General features: G+C 39.5%; 1 protein-coding gene across 2 annotated transcripts; it reads right to left on the bottom strand.

Annotated features, from left to right (window-relative positions):
* Positions 1-137: 137 nt before the first annotated feature.
* Positions 138-20,153, bottom strand: LOC124802634 (40S ribosomal protein S7). Of its 2 annotated transcripts, none has more exons than XM_047263531.1 (5): positions 20,066-20,153; positions 19,633-19,800; positions 14,115-14,296; positions 6,067-6,217; positions 138-254 (listed from the first exon to the last, which is right to left on the bottom strand). In XM_047263531.1, exons 2-5 carry the CDS (start codon positions 19,798-19,800, stop codon positions 177-179), a joined length of 579 nt encoding a protein of 192 aa, XP_047119487.1. In that variant the 5' UTR covers positions 20,066-20,153; the 3' UTR covers positions 138-176. The 2 variants fall into 2 exon arrangements, with proteins under 2 accessions (XP_047119487.1, XP_047119486.1); XM_047263530.1 differs by having other exon boundaries at positions 20,012-20,129.
* Positions 20,154-22,155: the final 2,002 nt, after the last annotated feature.

Raw genomic sequence — 22,155 nt, 5'->3', positions numbered from 1 at the left:
GCTTTTCTGTTTGCAAGTACCAGAATGTACGACTTCTGCAGCACAATACTCAAAGTGAAATCTTAATATAAACTGTATACACAAATGTTTAAAAACTGATGCATCTGGGTTTACTATATAAATAAAAAGTGATTCTCCACATTTTAAATAACCATTTTAATGTCTTACAAATATTGTTACAAATAAGTTTCTGGGAACTCAAATGTCACTTCCCTTCCCGTTAGCTTCTTGTAGACAGATGCGAACGTGTCAACCTGAAACAAAGGTTTATTATAAATAATGTGCTTCTGGAATACACACAATTTTATTTAGCTAGCCTGACTTTTTAAGTAATATTCATGAACATGACCAAAATAATAAGTTTCAACCACAGTGAAACATGCCAAACTCAACTTTAAAATACAAACCAAAATTGCTGTAAAAAATGAAAATTCCTTGGCTTAAAATTAAGTAAACTACAAAAAGAAATTAATTAGAAATCAGATGTGAGAAATCTAAAAAGCTCCACAACATTTATGAGGAAAATTCCTTCAAATGATAAAAATGTGCTAGGATTAATAAGAAACTGTTGTACAAATTCTGTGACTTCACATTATGCCATAATAGTCTCTGCATGTGTGCTATCTGAATGGCATCCACTATTGCTGTCATAGATCTACAGAATAATGTGCTATCACATAAATTTTATATACCTACTTTTTATTAATCTAACCACATTTTATGGTCTGATTTGTTGATATGTTTTAACTTTCAATGGACTGTTTATCCACTGAGTTCCTGTTGCTTCTGCCTATCAGGATACTTTAAAATGGTTATAGACACAAATTTTACACACAGAAAAAAAAAAATGGCACCTGCATGTAGTATCAAACCATTTAAACAATTTGTGGCAATGGGAGACCATAGCTCAATGCAGATCACAGACTCTGGGAAACAAAAATAAGGAATTGCCAAAATATATATTATGATGTATAAAGCACACACAGCTCTCACTGGATTTAAATAATATGTAAACCCTAAGTGAAACTGTATGGAGTCCTCAAGCCACCATGTTAAACCAGACCATCCTCACAACAATCAAACCAAGATAGGTTTGATAAATGCTAAACACAATGAATGTTACTTAGTTCAATTTATAAAGGAAACTCAACATTGTTGGTAGTTTATGGATGTTCAGTCTTTGTTGTAGATATAAATGCTATTTCTAGTAACCTTTAAGAAGTTAAAACTAACTAAATTCATATACACTAATGCAGTTACTTAAATTGTGGTACAAAAATAAAAGTTCACTTCAGAAACTGTGGACTCCACAAAGAGAAGGTACTTAGCTTCTGGTGGAACTGGAACTCCCAATACAGGCAACAAGCAGTGAAGTAAAAGCTTTTGAAAAACGAAGCTTCTTTTTCATGGAAGGAGTCATTTGTTGTAAAAGTACAGCATATTTAAAACGAAAACCAACAGGACTTCATGTCATTTGAAGAGAATGCTTTCAGAGCAAGATAAATATAAAACAGAGGCAAGCACTGAAGGAACAGAGTAAGAAGTAAAATCATATCAGACAAGTACATGGCAAACAAATAAAAATACAAATGAAGCATCACAAATAGGTGACTATAATAGAAACAGAGAGGGTAACTTACAAAATAGAAAAGAGATTAAAATATTATGGAGAGAGAGAGGGAGGGATAAATAATGATGATTGGTTTGTGGGGCACTCAACTGCAGTCATCAGCGTCCGTACAAAGTCCCAATTTTTACACAATCCAATTTAGCCACCGTCATGATGATGATAACACAAACACCCAAAATCCCCAACCCGGCTGGGAATCGAACCCGGGACCCCATGATCCAGCAGCAGCAATGCTAGCTGCTAGACCACAAGCTGAGAACAAGGCAAGGATAAAGCTTAGTGAGGTAAACGCCAAGAATGTAATAGAATGAGGAAGTACAGGTGTCAAAGAACAAATGATGGGGAACTGGGGGGTGGAGAATAACAGGAAGATATGAATGACCGGTATGGTAAGAATGTCTCCATAATTTGAAATCATTCCCCCTCCCCCAAACAACATTCATATTCTGCAACACACTGAAGTGCATGGAGGAAGGTTCTTCCCACTGTGTCTTTAATTCAGTTTTCTTCCCATTCTATTCACGAATAGAGTGCACAAAGGCTGCTTAACAGTCTTTGTGTGTGCTGTTATAAGTCTAACCTTTTATTTGTGATATGATACATAGGATGCAATAGTATGCTCTTAGTTTTCCATCTCAATACTGGTTCTTTAAACTTTGTAAGTAGGCTTTCGCAGGCTACCTGGCACCTATCTTCAGTTGTCTACCAGTTTAAGTTTTTCGATGCTCTCGGGGAATCAAGTAAACCTCGGACTGCTGCACTGCCCTTCTTCATGTACAGTTAAAATAACTTCTCACTTTTGAAAGTACAACCGCAGCACACACAACACAATCACAAGTCTGATTTCCCCTTTCATGGCACCAACAGGTCAGCTCAAAGTGGATCCTGTCACTACCCTACTAGTAAATGGAACACAATATAGTCCAGTCCACGAATTATGGCTGGTCAAAGCACAGATGGGGATCGCAGAGTTGCTGGTTTTGCAGTGACCGTTGTGGTATACACACAGAGGGACTTTGTGCTCTAAGAAAGAGGATATTCACAGATTATGTCTATTGCTTGCCTATGTGGAATTCGTCTCTTCCCATCATCAGCCACGACAACTCAACATATGAAATAAAAGTGAATTAAATACCTCACTACAATCACATTTAATACTCACACTGACTACAACATCCGCATAACAGCACTCTGAACACCACTGTGTTATCATAAGACTACTTCTAGATGATCTGGTCTTTATCAAACTATCGGACAAGTAGCAATGTATAAACAGTTCAGTAAATATTTCTTCAGACACTTCAGGGTATCAAAATTTTTTTTACTAGTACAACCAGTGTATCCTGTTTTGTCAAATTAACTGAAGAACAGTTACCACTCAAACAGCATAATTATATGTAACAGGTGCACATTTTCTATGGTACAAGTAATTTCAATCACATTCAATTATCTTCACATCTACAAGCACCATGTCTTGTCTATACAGGAATTACACATTAGAACACAAAGTAGTCTTGTTGCTGTACAGACATGATGGGTTGCTTATGCCTAGGGACCTGAAAATTTCGCATTTGCTATAAATAGATATACAGATGCAAATCTTACTCAAAATGCAAAATTACTTAAAAAAAATGCTATTTCATAGTAAATTTTATCCAGATGAAATACTTCATCATAGGTAGTAGAAAGTGGTTTTATCTTCTGCATATAAATATTGAAAATTTAACAAATTTTTTGTTACTGATGTTGCACGTGCGGTGAGGATGAGGATACATTATGTGCATAACAATGTTCTTGCAAAATAAAGTGTATGAATGCAATGATGTACTGGTGCACTCACACTGTTCTGATTCTACACCAATTGTGGGTATCTGAATGTCTGTATAAGGTATTTACTATGTAATGCAACATAGGACTCTAGAACAAAAGAAACGTGTACATTTACCTACGAGAGTGGTTTGAAAAGTTTTCGGAACAGAATAGAAAAAAGTACTTACATCACTGAAACTTTATTTTTCAATGCAGTCTCCTTGTAGATTATTGCACTTGGTCCAATGATGTTCCAGTGCCTTGATCCCGATCTTTAAAATGAGTTTCCTCCAGGCCTGCAAAATAGTTGTCAACTCCAGCTATCAATTCTTTGTTTGAAGTGAATCTTCATCCACCAAGAAAAATTTTCTGTTTTGGAGAGAGATGAAAGTCTGACTGTGCCGTATCAGGTGAATAAGGTGGGTGTGGCAACAATTCATACCTTAGTTCGTATAATTTTGCCGTGGCAATGGCATGTGTGGGTGGCTGTGCCTTGTCTTGATGCAAGACTACTTTCTTCCTTGCTAAACCTAGGCTTTTTTTTCACTTATTTTTATTGCAATTTGTCCAGCAGGTTAGCATAGCATTCTCCAGTAATTGTTTGCCCAGTGGGGAGATAATCTACAAACAGAATCCCTTTCACATTGCAGAACGCTAATGCCATGAACTTTCCCTCCAAAGGATTTGTCTTTCTTTGGTGGCGGAGAATCAGCACGTTTCCATTGCTCTGAATGATGTTTTGTCTCTGGGGTATAGTAGTGCACCAAAGTTTCATTCGTGGTCACAAAATGGGCCAAACATTTTTCTGATATGTCCATTCCCATGAGTTTTTGATCCACTGTCAGAGAGTCGTGGCACCTATCTTGCAGATAATTTTTTATTTCTAATTCTTCGGTTAAAATGTGATATGACATCTGGCAAGCATGAGCAATTTCACGAACTTTCAATCGGCAATCCTCCACGACCATTTTGTACACTTTTGCAAGGATTTCTGGAGTAATGACATCTTGGCCGGCCACTGAGCGGATCATCTAAGCTCTCCCAAACAAATTTAAATTAATTTGTCCAGTTGGCAACAGCCGAATATGAAGGAGCAGAGCCCCTGTGTATTCTGGAAATAAGCATGGATGTCCTTTGCTTTCATACCTTTCTTTACGAAGTACTTCATCACTGCTCGAATCTCTTTTTTCCACCTTAGCAAATCACTACACTGACGTAGCACGTGTTTACAGGCAACAGTCGAATGAATATCTTATGAACAACTCACCTCTCGTGATGATTCTGAGAACTTTTCAAACCACCCTCGTACTAACTAAAGATCAAATTCTGACATAATGCAGACACTTTTTAATGTGACAGATGTTTTGAACTGTGATTGGATCCAATATTGGTAGAGTGAGCCTGAACTACCTCATTCATTTCTCTGCCAACCTCAGCAAGCAATTGGACAGTAGCCATTACATAACGCTTTGAGTGAATGTCACTGCAACGTTAACCCAGCCATTACTGTGCTGTGCAGAGTAATTGTTTGTAAGTGTAAAAATCAAAACACAACCACAGAACACTGAAGGACCATGCAAAATCAATTGAGCGTCCACATAGTTCTCGGTATTAATAATACTATCAATGGCTTTATACATTGTCAGGCAGGAACGTCGTCTCCTCCTCTAATAATGTGGCATCATCTGTGAGAGCGGTCCAATGCTGTTGTCAGAGCAGCTGCACGAAGACTGACTCCATTTTACCAAAATCATTACTTACATAGGAAAAACTGCTGCATCCTAAAGCCTCTGCTTCTTGATGTACTCTTGTCCGTTTAGTGACTGACGCTACAATTTTCCAAGTCCCGCGACTGTGTGTTATCCAGGACAAGCGCTGAGGTCATTCTGGCAGCCCTGCCGCCGCGTAAGCAGACGCACTGGCACAAGTGCTGCTAGAATGACCTCAGAGCTCATCCGAGATAACACACAGTCACGGGACTTAGAAAATTGTAGCGTCACCCACTAACCGGACAATAATACATCAAGAACCTGAGGCTCAATGATGCAACAGATGGGAAAAGAAAATTAATGTCAAGAAACACATTATATCAGAGAACCACCGTTCACTGTCAGGAAAATGCTGCTGCTTCTCACCAGCAACAATTTGTTGGAAGCTTAAAAGTGTCAAAAGAAGAGAAAGACTATTGTGGAAAAAAGCTTTACATTTGTGCAAAATGTAAAGTTCCTGTCAAAAAGCTTCCCTATCCCCCGTCATGTCTGTCTGTTCATGCATGTTGCGTTACAACCTTTTAAATTTCTAACGTTAATCATTTCCCAATAAAATTTAGATGCAAATTCCATCAAAAACAGAGACTACATTTTTAGTTCTCAACTTACACAAACTACAAGGATCTGAAGATGATCGAAATTAGTCATACCATAAAAAATGTGCAATAGACTGAAAAATAAACTTTTACAAAAATGTCAACACAGTTGCCAAATTACTTTTGACAAATGTCGGCTATAGTGTAAATTTATATGCTGACTAAATTCTCCACGGGGGAAAGGAACCCAACTATGGTATATCAGCTTTACCATTAATAGTGACAGTGGAAATGCAGACAATACATCTAAATCTGAACAAACCTTATGCTCAATGTTTGTTTGCTGAGTCTTGTCTAGGTGCACTTTGATGAGCTGGGATCCATCCAGCTTCACTCGGATCCTCTTTCCAACAATTTCAGCAGGAAAAACTATATCTTCCAGAATGGCATCATATACTGCTGTCAATGTGCGGCTGAAAAAAATTAATAAATGTGCTAATGGCTGCAGAAGAAGCTTCCATTTCTTTACTCTATGACAAGGAACTGCTTACCTGTCCAATTCTTCATGAAAGCCAGCAAATGTGTATGCACCATACAGAAAATTAAGCTGGTTACATCTGTCATCAATCTTACTAATCATCAGTACTAGAGCGAAATTACTAGTAAAGACTGCCACCCTCTGAGCCGATTATACCACAAACAAAAATGGGCTTCAATTTAGTCAAAGTGTAAATTAACTTCGTATTAATGAAGCATAATGAACATTGTTAGAGCAAGTAACATTTACAAATTGATAGGACTGTAGCATTTGTTTAAGTCTTGTCAGCCTCCCTGCTTATGAAGTATTTCTAGCGGCATCGTTCCAGTTTTGGAGAATTTTATTCCTCTGTAACAAATTTTGGTTAGCTGGGTTATAAGGGACCAAACAGGGAGGTCATCAGGCGCTGGAGTTATGTCCACAAGAAATTTGGCACAATTATGGAAGTATATAGGTCATATCAGACAAAAGGTCTCCCTGGGCACGTATGTGGTGATTAGAAACCTCACCCAAATCCATCCCCTAACCGACCCAATTAAGTCGGAAGAGTTACAGTGTAAAAAATGCTGCCTAGCCAGGAGGCTTGTACTAGTAAAAGTGAGAGGGCTAAAAATTTAATGAACGTCAGAGGAACCAACAAGAGAAAAATAATTGCATCAAAAGGTGGGTACGGCCACGCAAGTGTCACTCAGAGCTTTGTATGCAGCAGGTGCTGTCTCTTCCACAGCCGTCTCACCCATGATCTGTTATAGTCTACGTGTTAGACAGGAACAGCGTCCACTCAGATAAAGCATAAAAATCTATTGCATTGTTCATTGCCAACATTTATCAAGGACAAGGAATCAAAGCCTTGCCTTCATCGAAGTGCTAACCCTGCAGAATACGGTGCAGCAGAAAGAAGGGCTAACAGCATCTAAAAACAATGTCCGCCCCCGGTAGCTGAGTGGTCAGTGCGACAGACTGTCAATCCTCAGGGCCCAGGTTCGATTCCCGGCTGGGTCGTTCTCTGCTCAGGGACTGGGTGTTGTGTTGTCCTAATCACCATCATTTCATCCCCATCAACACGCAAGTTGCCGAAATGGTGTCAAATCTAAAGACTTGCACCAAGCGAACGGTCTACCCGACGGGAGGCCCTTGTCACATGCCATTATTATTGTTATTATTATTATTATTATTATTCTTTCTTTCTTTCTTCAGACGTTATGTCTGGTCAAAAATGGAAAGTTACGCGGACCTGGATCAAGCGTGACTTCCTTTTAACTGTACGGTATATATTATATTGCATTTAGGAACTTTCGGGTAATTGAACATGTATCAATAATTATGGATTTCTGTAGTTGTATATATAAGATTGCATGTAGCTGTATTACATTGATTTACTGGTGGATATTGTGTGGTATGACTCCTGTAGTTGATAGTATAATTGGTATAATGTCAACTTTATCCTGATGCCACATGTCCTTGACTTCCTCAGCCAGTTGGATGTATTTTTCAATTATACATTGTCATGTCTTCCGGAGTATTCTGTATTTGCTAGTATTGTACATCCGCTTGTGATGTGATCTACTGTTTCTATATGTTGTTTGCAAAGTCTGCATTTATCTGTTGTGGTATTGAGATCTTTAATAATATGCTTGCTGTAATATCTGGTGTTTATTGTTTGATCCTGTATTGCAATCATTAATCCTTCCGTCTCACGGTACATATTGCCTTTTCTTAGCCATGTGTTGGATGCGTCTTGATCGACGTGTGGCTGTGTTAGATGATACAGGTGCTGTCCATGTAGTGTTTTCTTTTTCCAATTTACTTTCTTCGTATCCGTTGATATGTGATGTAAAGGGTTGTAGAAGTGGCTATGAAATTGATATGTCACCTCTGCATCTATTATCAGTTGCTCTTTACATCCTCGTGCTCCTTTGCAACAGCCTTTTCGTTCTTCATTTATAATTTTGTTCTGTGTTGTATGTGTCATTAATTTCTGTGTAATGACTGAAGTTAATATTTTGTATATTGTTGGTAGGCATGTCATGGGGCAATATTTATTATTATTATTATTATTATTATCATCTAAAAACAAAGTAACAGATAACCAGGCAGCTGACAGAAAGTAGAGAACACAGTTCCCCCAGACCCAGTAAGCGGCGGAAGGTACCCCAATCTGAGCCACATTGCTCCAGCTCCAAAAGTAGTTTGATGTTATACATAAGAATAAAAACTAATTTCTCTGAGAAAACAAAGACCAGTTCCGCCATCTATACATTGGCTGCCTTCAAATATTACAGGCAAAGAATCTGTAAGACATGCTTACCATGGAGCCAGAAATGCATTCCACCAGGATGTGAACTGTCTGAGGCTTCACAATCACAATGTGAGGATGGCTCATTACATAAAATAAATTTGGGTTCATCTGGTATGAATGATACAGAGGAAACAATATGGTGATTCCTTCAGAGAGGAACTGAAGGAGGGGTGATGTACAACAGTAGCCTTTTTGATAATGGGGAGTTTATAAGAGAGGGCTGTAGCCACCAGATTACATTCCACCTCTGCAAATCCACACCTGGAATGACTGAAGCAAATTTTGGTCAAGTGATTCTCACCAAATGGTCAGCCAGTTCCTTCCATGATGTACCCACATGACTTAGCCCCCAGAGAAAGATAACTCAGCAAGCAATACAATGAGGTCAAAGAGGTTCATGAACCACAGATCTCAGGGCGACAAGAGTAACACTGGTCAATAGCCTGCAGACTGCACACCAAATTACTACATATCAAAATGTGGTTGAGAGGTCTTTTCAATAAAGCTTTGAACTTTATCAATGGTTATCAGTTCGGTCATAAAAAAAGTACGTTTCCAGAAGCAAATGACGTTCCTACTGGGAGGAGATGTAAAAGCATATCCTGTTCTGCCTAAGGATTTAGCAGTGCCAATGTAAATGACAAGGGCAAAGTTGAAGTACATTGTAAATTGTAGTCGGGAGAGATACATGCCTAGTAAACGGATAAAGGATGGAAAAGACCCATGACTGTTTAATAACAAAATTCGGCAGATGCTGGTGGAGCAGACTGCTGCACTCTCAGTTCAAAAGGGAACACACAAATGACAAGCGAAGGTTATTAGAGATTTGTGCGCCTGTGAAAACATCTATGCGCAAAGCATTGAACTACTACCACCGTCGCACCTTAACAAAAGATCTGGCACAGAACCCGAGAACATTCCAGTCGTACGAAAAATTGTTAACTAGGTCTACGGCTTCCATCTACTCCCTTGTTGACCAGCCTGGTGTGGCGGTTGAATAGAGCAAAACAAAGAGTTTTATAAATTTCTTACTCCAGAAATCTTTTAGGCAAAATAAATGTACAACATACATATGGATAACATAGGAATAATAAGTAAACCTGGCATAGAGAAACAACTGAAAGATTTAAAAACAAATAAATCACCAGGTCTGGATGGAATCTCAGTTTGATTTTTACGAAGAGTACTCTACGGCACTGGACCCTTACATAGCTTGCATTTATCAGGAATCTCATCCAGCACAAAGTCCCAAGCAATGGGAAAAAACAGCAAATGGCTCCAGGATATGAGAAAGGTAAAAGAACGGACATGCAAAATTACATACTAATAACCCTAACTTCTGTCTGCTACAGAATCCTGCAACATATTCTCAGTTCAAATACAATAAACTTTCTTGAGACAGAAGCTTATGCCCAGGAATCAGCAAGGTTTTAGAAAGTATCACTCGCGCAAAACTCAGCTTGTCCTTTTCTCAAATTATATACTGAGTATTAAGGATGAAGGGCAACAAGCAGATTCCATATTTCTAGATTTCCAGAAAGCATTTGACGTGGTGCACCATTGGAAACTTAACAAAGATACGAACTTATGCAATAAGTTCACAGATATCCGAGTGGCTTGAAGACTTCTTAAATAAAAGAATCCACTATGTTGTCCTCGACGGTTAGTGTTCATCAGGGGGCAAGGGTACTGTCAGGAGTGCCGAAGGGAAGTGTGATACAACCACCATTGTTCTCCATGTACATAAATGATTTGGCAGACAGGGTCAGCATCAATCTGCAGCTGTTTGCTGATGATGTCGTGGTGTAAGGTAAGTTATCCACGCCGAGTGACTAAGAAGATACAAGATGACTTACACCAAATTTCCAGTTGGTGTGATGAATGGAAGCTAACCCTAAATGTGGAAAAATGTACAACAATATGGATCAGTAGGAAGATCAAACCCATAATGTTCCGATGCAGTATTACTAGTATCCTGCTTGACACAGTCAAGTAATTTTAAATATCCGGGTGTAACATTGCAAAGCAATATGAGGTGGACCGAAAATAAGAGAACAGTGGTAGGGAAGGGGAATGGTTGACTTCGTTTTATTGGGAGAATTTTAGGAAAGAGTGGTTCGCCTGTAAAGGAGACCACATATAGGATGCTGGTGCAACCAACTCTTGAGTGTTTGGGGTCTTTTATCAGGTCGGACTGAAGGAAGACATCGAAGTAATTCAGAGGCGGACTGCTAGACTTATTATCAGTAGGTTCAAATCTTAAGTATTACTGAGATGCTTCGGGAACTCAAATGGGAATCCCTAGAAGGAGGGCGATGTTCTTTTCGAGAAAAACTATTGAGAAAATTTAAAGAACAGGCATTTGATGATGACTGCCAAATGATTCTACTGCCAACATACATTCCATGTAAGGACCACAAAGATGAGAGCAATTAGGGCTCATATAGAGGTGTATAGACAGCTGTTTTTTCCTCACTCTATTTGAAAGAGTAACAGGATGGGAAATGACAAGTGGTAGTACAGGGTACCCTCCACCACAGACTGTACTGTGGCTTGTGGAGTATCTATGTAGATGTAGGTGAAACATGCTGAACACATTCTAAGGGGGTCAGGCAGAGGTCCTGGCAGAAAGCCTCAAGCTAATCCTGGCCTAGGGAAGATGTCAGGTGTTCATATCCCCCGTATACAAAAGGAATTTGATACTTTGGATGTTTATGAAACTTTCTGATTTTGTAGCAGAGAAAGAGTTGGTTCCGTTAGAACTAAAGTGGTAAGAACCCCACTTTGGCAAGAAGACTGCCCGGTGTGAGCTACAGTGTTTAGTTTTAATAATTATGGACTCAATCCAATAATTCCAAAGCCTTAATATCATTAACCTGGCAAATAGCCCAGTCAGGACATAAGACCAGGGCCTGGTAAATATGGAGTAGAGGAGCATGATCCACATCCCAAGAGACATGGTCAAGAAAGCAAAGAGCATTAAGCTTTCACACACACACTTTAACCAACAAATACAGGGCAGTAATGTCAGCTTTTAATTAAAGAGGAGTCTGAAAAACAGGGTCTGTGCACCCAAGGCCCACATGCTGGATAACCAAGCAGTTATCAGTTTCGATGGACTATGTTATGACAACACAAATGTACAAGTCAATCTCTAAGGAGATAACTGAAAGCAACAAGAAAAGGTTCAGGTGAAGAACCTTTGGATGGCACCTTGATCTGGCCTTTAGCTGAGGCTACAGACTAGGAGCTACACAAAATGCAAAGGTCACTGACAGGCAGTTCAGGAGTGACCGCTGGTCTGATGGATTTAACTGCCCATCTATGGCGGTGATGAGTGTTCTTGGACTTATGGGGAGCCGAGTGACTTACCACCTCTAACCTGAAACAACCAGTGGGACAAAATCTCGTGGGCAAAAATTAAGAGAGACCCTCTCAAGCCCCAGTCATGGAGGGTAAGTAAAATGTGATGTCGCCAAGCAATATTATATGCCTGATGTAGGTTTAAAAAAAAAAAAAACCTACAATCAGATGTTTGCGTTTACAAAAATCCAGTCTCATGGCCGTTTCCAACCTAACCACATGGTCAATCATTGATTGTCGATTCCAAAAACCACACTGACAGTACAAAAGGCCCTGTGATCTGAGAACCCAGCATAACTTAAGTTACCATCCTTTCAAGCAGTTAGCAGTAGATGTTGGATAGTCTAATGTCTACAGGCACTTTGTTTTTGTGTAATTTAAGGATTGGGACGACAATATCTTGCCACTGCAGAAGGAAAACATTTTATAGCCTAATACAGTATAACACCCTGAATAACATTCAGAGGTTGGCTCATCCGATTATGAATCACACACCCTGTTAAATGTTCACCGTAAAATTTGGCGAGAACCAAGTAGGGACTGAAGGTGAGGAGGACGTTTTCAACATGTCTTATGCATTTGACAAGTAGCCTAAACCTTTCAAGAAGTGCTGGTATGTTGTTAAACAGAAACGGACAGACTGCCATAAGCGATGAAATACAGAACAGTTTCTCTTTGGCAGCTCTATCAAGTACGGATATTGGCCCACATCTGGGATGAACAGGCACACATTCCTAAGGAGCAGCTTAGTATTTATTGAGGGAGTAAATACGCTAGGTACTGCAAAGTACCTGGTCACAGTAGGGAGAAAAGTTTATATCATGGGGACAAGATATGAATGATCATACTTTTGCTGAGCTTCAATAGTACAAATGTAATTTGAGACCTTCAGTTCTGTAACTAAAATAGCACACTTCAGAGATACAGGAGAGTGGCTATTTCCACAACTGAGACAGGTGATAATGCTGTTGTCAGCCAAATCCTCCACAAACTAGATGATGTGTACACTGGGCAGAAACATGCCCAAAATGCTGGCATCTAAAGCACTGCACCATGGGCAGGAAATACGAATGTCACCTTATGAGGGCTACAAGGCACACACCTCCAATGTCTGGATCAGATATTGGAATGTAAGTAGGTTACTTCCTTCAATCCTTACAAATGTTATTAAGGAGACTCCCCAGATTATCTACAAACGCTCTCAAATTGTCAATATTCCCTTCAATGTAATGTTGGTACCCAGTAACCAAAAAACCTCCCGCTATGACAGATTGTAATGTCTGCGACAGTATTGCTAGTCTTTGGCCAGTTATACCTGAGCAGGATCTAACAGTCCATACAAAGCTGACTACATTATGAGCATGAGGCATTTAAAGTGACTGGTGGGTGACTGTCACTTATGACTAGACTCGCTGAAATGCCAACCGAAGTTTTAAATAAAAGTAAAAATGCCATTATCAACTGAAATCACAGGAAATGGAACTGCCGAGACACAGTAGATGAAGTTAAATAATGACTTAGCAACAACGTGGAAAAATATTTACTGCAGTATAACAATATCTCTACTATCAAAATCAGAATCTTTACTCCCAACACAATCAGTGTACCTATTTGGTTTGTGGCAATGAACATAACTGATTTGTAAACAGGATGCTGGAGTGGTTCTTAAATTATGGTGCATCTTTGTGTCACAAAAAATGTGTGTTCAAATGCTGAGGTTATCAGTCACTAAGCTTACACACTACTTAACCTAAATTATCCTAAGGACACACACACACACACACACACACACACACACACACACACACACACACACACACACACACACAAGCCCGAGGGAGGACTCGAACCTCCGCCGGGACCAGCCACACAGTCCATGACTGCAGCGCCTTAGACCACTCGGCTAATCCCGCGCGACTTGTGTCACATCCCTACTTTATTACTCAATAAAAACTCTACAGAAATTTTACATTTAAAATAATGTAATTTTTGTCAATGAAAATTAACCTCATGCGTGCAACCCCAAAACACAGAAAAATACATCAAACCATCATAAAAATTTGAAATTTATGAAGAAAGCCATTATGCACTATGTCACAAGATTCTAAATTTAAAAAGCAAATTAATAATATATAAATAGTCTTCAATTAAGAAATGTTTGCATATTCACCTCCTTGGTCGCTTTTGCTTATTCTTTGTGCGAGTTTTTCTGGTTGGCTTAGGTAAAATTTTCCTTTCTCCAATGAAGACCACATTCTTTCCTGTGAATTTTTTCTCCAATTCTCGCACAAGGCGTATCTGAATCTTACGGAAAGCTTTCAAGTGTGGAATTGGTACATATATTATTATTGACTGAAACAAAAAATGAAACTTAGTTAATGAAAAAGTATCACTCTGTATTTACAAATAATACCTAGAGACATTTCACACAATTGAATCCCTGATGCGAAGATTTTGAATAAATTCACTGAAAATGGTAAATGCAAATAAAATGATGAAGCAAACAACAGACATCAAAGAATGAATTCTGACACTGAAAGAGAGCAAGAATACTTTGTATGTGACACCGATTTCAGAAATAAGTATTTTCCTTAGGAAAATGGACGACAGAAAACTATCATAATTACAATTACATCAAGTGAATGTTTCGAAGTTAATGTACTAAATCAAATGATACATAATTATTCTATTAACCTGCCACAATAAACAGTATACACACAAAACAATCTTCCAATGATGAAATTTTTTAGAGGTTTTACAGCACTGCTGTCAGTAGTATTTGGTTGATTTTTCTGATATTTTTGTTGAGGCCTTCTGCCTGAAGGCTGGTTTGATGCAGCTCTCCACACTAAATTATCCTGAGCAAACCCATTTTCTGGTTTTTGCTAAGGTAGCTGCCCATCATCTTGTTCTGACCCAGGTATAATTCTTCTACTGAATTTCTCCTGCTTGATTTTACACAAATTACCCTTTACCCTCCACATACAGTGCAATATTTTTCCAGGGTAAAATTTTATTGAGCTTTCATATTTACATTGCATGTACTTTAAATAGTTTTTAGTTTATCAGCCCTGGACTGCTACATTAGTGATTTAGACCCTACGCCTGGAATCGGAAAATGGTTTTCGAATGATAAAGATTCTTAAATGGGCAAGGAGAATATATGAGTATGCCCAACATTCATGCATCTACAGGGTGAATGAAATTATTCTAGCAGTGACATAATGCATTTAACTTTTAGTCACAGTGTGGATGTGTGTGTGTGTGTGTGTGTGTGTGTGTGTGTGTGTGTGTGTGTGTGCGTGTGTGTGTGTGAATTCCTAAGGGACCAATCTGCACAGGTCATCGGTCCCGAGACTTACACACTACTTACACTAACTTATGCTAAGAACAACACACACATCCATGCCCGAGGGAGGACTCGAACCTCCGGCAGGAGGGGCCGCGCAATCCATGACATGGCACCTCTAACCCCGCAGCACAGTGTGTACGACACGCTGTCAGTTGACCACTGATAAATGCTGATATGAGAATTAATACAATTTTTAAATAAAATTTTCAGATTTGCAACCACAGCAAATGGCTGTGTTTACTCAGCTGAACTGACTGTCATATTAGAAGCTGGTTGAGAAAAGGACCAAATGTTAATTTCCCATTAGCTCATATAAGAGCTTTAGATCTGCCAAGAAATAAGTGACCAAATCAGAAAGCACAATAAAACAAAAATATCTTAGACCATATTACATGACACACCTAACGTGTACAGCTTAAAGGTAGACAGCCTGCCACCTAGCAGCAAAACGGGCGAAGCTACGATTTTAGCTGATGGTTTATCTCCTGAGGAGAAATAGGAGCTGTTCTATTCTGCAGTGCATCTGTGCATGTGCAGAGCACACTACTTCTAGCAGGCTTTATATTTATTATTATTTTCACATGGTCAGCATAAAAGGTATTTGACAGCTTTTTGAGGACACCTCAGCGGCTGCACGATATATTCTACACATTTTTCAGAGACTTATTTTTTATAATTACACTAATAAAACAAATGATTTGTCGTCTTGCTGTTGAGAAAACCTGTAGGGTTGCACCTAATGAGAACTTTTTACTGTAGAACTGAAATGGAACAAAGAAGGTATAGTAAATGTGCTTATTGACGCACACAGCAAGGAAAGGTGTCTGCACGATCCTCAACACGCACTGTATCATAATAACGTACATCTACAAATGTTTCATTTAATGTGCATATAATTTTACTTTCAATGTGTATGTGCCACCTTAATTGATGACAGTACTGCACATGTTGGATTTGACTGCATCTTTTCTATTATTTCAATGTGCCAGGAAGGATAGTGTTGAGAGAATAACCGCAAGAGTCACAGCAATTGTGCCAGCCACGACCTTTGAGAACTGTACAAACCATTTTGCACCTTCGCAGCTGCACTATTGTATCGGCTACATGAAATAGCTTCTCTCATTATTATGCCATTTATGGGAATCTTGTCACTTACAATCGATGACGATGATGTTTGGTTTGTAGGGCGCTCAACTGCACGGTTATCAGCACCCATACAATTTCCCAACCTTTGCTCAGTCCAATGAATGAATGATGAGGACAACACAAACACCCAGTCATCTCAAGGCAGGTGAAAATCCCTGACACAGCCGGGAATCGAACCTGGGACGTACGATCAACAGCAGCTTGTCAAAACATGATACACCCATTCTAGCAAAGTTCCTACATTCCCGTGGATCCCAATTCATTAACAGGGAGTAAATGTTCCTTCCTTCACCCCTTCTTCATAGCCCGGGTCAAACCCAATTTCTACTCCTGACATTATGTTGTCATTCTCCCCTTCTCGCAGTGAGTATGGCAGCCAGGGTCACAGCAAGAGCTACACTGATGATTGTGCCCTCTTTGCCCAAAATGCTGTGAAATGTAAACATAGGTAATCATCCACATGTACCAGCACAACATAAAACTACCAGTGTAGTCCATAATTATGTATAGACATAATGTACTTTCATTCCAGCTGCACAAGATAACAATAACTGCTTAATGAATACGAACCTAAATCTCAAGAGTGAAAAGTATATACTAACTTTACAAAAATATCAACTTTCACACTCAATGATTTAAACAAGCCTGTAGTTACAAATATGTACCACTGGGGAACTGGTCCAGATTTACATGTCAGGTTGTGACAAAGCAAGCTGGGTTATTTTTACAACCCCACGTTTTGCCATCTGCCTCCTTAACCCTCGAGCGGGCGCACCGTGTTTCATAAAACGAGCGGACGCGCGGAACACTTTGTACACATGTATAGAATAGCTTCAATTATTTTGCAAAGGTGAGTCACGTACGATCAAAATCACAGTTTAATCTTAGTTTATTTAAACAAAAAGAAAATAAACTGACATAATATGAGTGACACTGCTGTTTTATTAAACAATAATGAAATAAATTTTCAGTACAACACCCTGTTGCCAAGGGCATGTGTTACAGAGAGAGTAATGACCCACTCTAAGCATTAAGCATTGCAGTGGCATCAGATCCCATCCAGCTGCTTATTCTATCACTAATTGTGTGTGTGTGTCTACTGCTGACAAAAGCCTTAATGGCAGAAAGCTATGCTTGTGTTAATCTTTCTATTGTGCCTATCGCGGCTCAACATCTGTGCTATATGGTGAGTAGCAACTTTCCTTCTCTCGTATTAACATTCCATCCTGGATTTTCCATTATTAAACATATAGTTCGGTAATTTTCACACCTGTCAACACTTGCTTTCTTTGGGATTGGAATTATTATATTCTTCTTTTAGTCTGAGGGTATTTCGCCTGTCACATATCTTGCTCACCTGACGGCAGAGTTTTGTCAGAGTTGGCTCTCCCATGGCTTTCAGTAGTTCTAATGGAATGTTGTCTACTCCCACGGCCTTGTTTAAACTTAGATCTTTTAGTGCTCAGTCAAAAACTTTACGCAGTATCGTATCTCCCATTTCATCTTCATCCTCTTCCATTTCCATAATATTGTCCTCAAGAACATCGCTCCTGTATAGACCTTCTATATAATCCTTCCACCTTTCTGCTTTCCCTTTTTGGTTAGAACTGGGTTTCCATCTGAGCTCTTGATATTCATGCAAGTGGTTCTCTTTTCTCCAAAGGTCTCTAATATTCCTATAGGCAGTATCTATCTTACCCCTAGCGAGACAAGCCTCTACATCCTTACATTAGTCCTCTAGCCATCCCTGCTTAGCCATTTTGCACTTCCTGTTGATCTTATTTCTGAGACGTTTGTATTCCTTTTTGCCTGCTTCATTTACTGCATTTCTATATTTCCTCCTACACTACATACACCTGAAAAGATTTCCTCACACTTAAGTTGATATTACATTAGTATTAAGTTGTGGTAAGTTTATCTTAAGATCCAAATGATCCTTAGTACTTTAGTGCAGAAGTACACTACACAATGTAGAGAACTTAAGTAACTGCATATAGGAAAATGTCAGGTAAAGTGCAGACACTATATCGTGGCACTTGGTTGCAAGTGTAAACAAATGAAAACTTAGAATGCCTGAGAGGGACGAGCAGTGGGTAACAAGGCCCACCCCCTCTTGTCTGACCGAAGTCCATCCACATTCTGTGCATCTGCAAAAACAGAACTGATATCCCTGGAATCACCTATTACTCCTGTTTTGAGATATATTTGAACCCCATTCACTTTAAGTCCAGAAAAAGAATGCACAACACAGAGCAGCAGCTAACAGCTGCAGCACAATGTCACAAACATAGTTCACACCTGACTTCTACCTTTATGTTACACAACTGTAGTTAAAAAACAGCTCCACCTTTAAGTGTCCAAACAATTCATCTAGGTGTCCTCCTCCCCCCCCCCCCCCCGGTACTTTTCACAGTTTATGTAGAATATATGCAGATGCGTGCCAAGGTGCTACTACAGATATGTCTATGTAACAGCTTCCTGCCTTTGTCTTACAGTTTTACATATTCATAATATCATTCTATTGTGACAATTACGGTGTCAAATTGGGGACGTCAGCACAATCTAACCCAACACAGATTGTAGTTATAATACACTAATGAATGGAATACTCAGCTACGCACACCAAACAACATACTGCTGGGCCATGGAGCCTCTCCCATTTTCTCTCACAAATCCCAATTGCATTACTCTACAATCTACTGGCATTTATAGCATACCTAACATTCTCTCTCACCCGACTCACTATACTGATGGAACGTATGTATAACAACGTAAGTGTAACTGGGTAGTCACCAAACAAAATTCGGAAATATCATTCGAAATAAGATATCAGTAATGTGTATCGTAATAGCAGAGGAAGGGGCCATTGACCAAATCAACACACAAAAATAAAACCTTTCAATCTTCACTCCCCTAGCAAAAGTAAGACCTGCATTTCACAGACTCTTAACTTTCGGTAACACAATACTATGGATGGCATCTTCGTAGTTTAACGAAGTGACAGTAGCACAACACGGCAAATGACAAGTTTAAAGGTCCTCTAGACAGTATTTCAAACATCAGATGCAGCTTGGCAAAGTCGCATGTAACATCCACCGAAGTGTCGCGGTGTTTAGACTACAAACCACACGCACAATAAAATATAAATAAACGCGACGCTATCTGGTCACATATCCCTGTTACAAATTACCTTTTTGCCGTTGAGTTCAACTTCTTTCGCCTTTGTGATATACAGTTCGCGAAGTTGCGCCTTCAAATCACTATTCATTTCCAGATCGAGGAGTGCTTGTGAAATTGAAGTTTCGAAAGCGTCCGGCTCACCGCCGCCGCTTTTAATGATCTTGGCACCCGATAACATCTGAAACAAGCAAAGTATAATATTTCAGTCATTACAACAAACGGAAGCTCCACTGGCAAACTCATACAACATGCTTGGGTATGCGACTTCCACACGATATCCAACATCATCGACGCGCACAAGGCCTTTAAAATAAAATCATCGCTTCTTTCAGCAACAATAAGTAATGAATAAAGGTTATAAAATACACGCTTCTGCCAGATTAACTTACTTCAAGGCAAAATAATTCCCAAATCTAACTCAATACACAATTCTAAACGTGTACCTTGCCGTCCGAGATCGCAAAGACTTTCACCTACTACACAAAGACATAAACTTCAAAGAGTTGACAGTAGAAGACGCTACAATTTAATCTTTCACAACTGCAAATAACAAAAAACAAATTTAAAATGTACTAGAAATGAGAATTTATGACAACTACCCTACAATAAATTTTAAAAAGAATTGGAGCATAGACTAATATAATATGAATGATAATACTGAGCATTAACTGACATGTTCATCATTCTTTTCCAGTATATCAGGACAAAAGTGAAAACATCTTTGTGGGCCAGGTCAAAGCAGATGTTCCGTGCAGCAGTGAAAATTGACTACTGAGTAGCTGTGTACTGTTGAGTGGGAAGAGGATTAGTATAAACACGTGGAACATCTTGAATTGATAAGTGCGTGGTATCGTAAAACAACTACTCACGGGGGATATCTACATATGCAAACAACAGTCTGAGCATCTTTGAAGTTGACCTAAAAAAGTTTTTGCGTTGGCCCAGATTTAGAGTTGGTTGCATTAAAAATGTGTGATGTATATAGTATTGTCGTGACAGTGTACCATGCACCTGGTGTAGACTTTGATAAATTTCTCACCTAACGCGTTCGAATTTAAAAATTATCTTGTGTGGTGACTTCAGCATCCATTTAAAAGAATGCTACACTAAGGAGAAAACATTAAAGTACTTGATGAGTGACTATGGGTTGTATGTGAATAATTATGAACCAATTACAAGAGAGGATGGCCTCGACACTGGTGTCACCAACGTAAACTCCTGGAACTACAAAATAATTTTGATGGCTCCATTCGATAGCAAATCGTGATGCATTAGTTGACCACCTAAATAGTCAAATGAACAAAACATTCTGGCGGATTAAGACTGTGTGTTAGATTGAGACTTGAATATGGGACCTTTGCCTTTCACAGGCAAGGGCTCTACCAATTGAGCCACCTAAGCACGACTCAAGACCTATCCCCACAGCTCCACTTCCTCCAGTATGTCGTCTCCTACCTTTCAAACTTCACAGAAGATTTCCTGAAAAAGTTGTGGGACCAGCACTCCTGGAGGAAAGGATATTACAGAAAAGATATTACAGAAACCTGGCTTAGCCACAGCCTGGGGGATGTTTACAGAATGAGATCTTTCACTTTGCAACGGAATGTGTGCTGTGTAAGAGTCTACGGGTTGCGCGCAGCCTTACGGTACGTAACACGCGCTCACCAGCCGACTTATCTGGAATGCTGACAATTTTTTTGGTCAGTACACGTGCGTATGGCCGCAGTGCGACGCAGGGAGTAAGTGACTGGCCGCTGTCGGCAGAGCGCCGTATTAACTAGCGTAGCCTCGGGCGCGAATATGTTTCTTTTCTTAGCTCACCATGGAGCCTTTCGATACAACCGTAATTATGAAGTCAGACACAGTGATGATGGGTGCAAGTAGCGTCCGTGTTTTATAATCAGCCTTTGCTAATAAAACTGTTTAAACTTACCTCTTGTGTTCGCGTATTGCCGTACCTCAAGGACCCACTGCTTGCAAATCCTGACGAATATTGCATCTAATTATCATCTGGGGCAACAACACAAACAACCCCCTTATAGAAATGGTGTCAGCATGGGGATAATTACGGAAAATCTACAGCCCTGAAGAGGTGCAGCATAACGTAAACTTCGAGCAGCAGCAGCAGCATGAACATCTTCCGACTATGCTGGGACATCCACCATCACCACCCCATCCGCCCATTGCCAGAGACAGTGATTCCTGTTAGTTCCAGTGAAAATCAGACCGAAACTGACTTCGTGATAAGTGCTGTATATCGTGGGAGAAACATCAAACTACTTATTGACACAGGAGCACAGACCTCAATGTGGTGTGGCATAGATAAACGGGATAAGCTAAAACCGCCGCTATTAAAAGAGCGAGGGTTAAACGGAGGAAAGCTACGTAACTATGGAGAAGTTGACATAGAATTAATTCTTGGCCAAGGCCAAGAGGAAGCTGAAAATAAAGATAAATACAACCTAGGAAATCGTTCTTCAGATCGTACTCAAAGGAGTAGCAATACTGATGGCGTGGGAATGGACCGTCCAAA

This window comes from Schistocerca piceifrons, chromosome 6, assembly GCF_021461385.2.
Source record: "Schistocerca piceifrons isolate TAMUIC-IGC-003096 chromosome 6, iqSchPice1.1, whole genome shotgun sequence".
NCBI classification, from domain to species: Eukaryota; Metazoa; Arthropoda; class Insecta; order Orthoptera; family Acrididae; genus Schistocerca; species Schistocerca piceifrons.
This window is presented reverse-complemented; position numbering and strand designations above follow the sequence as displayed.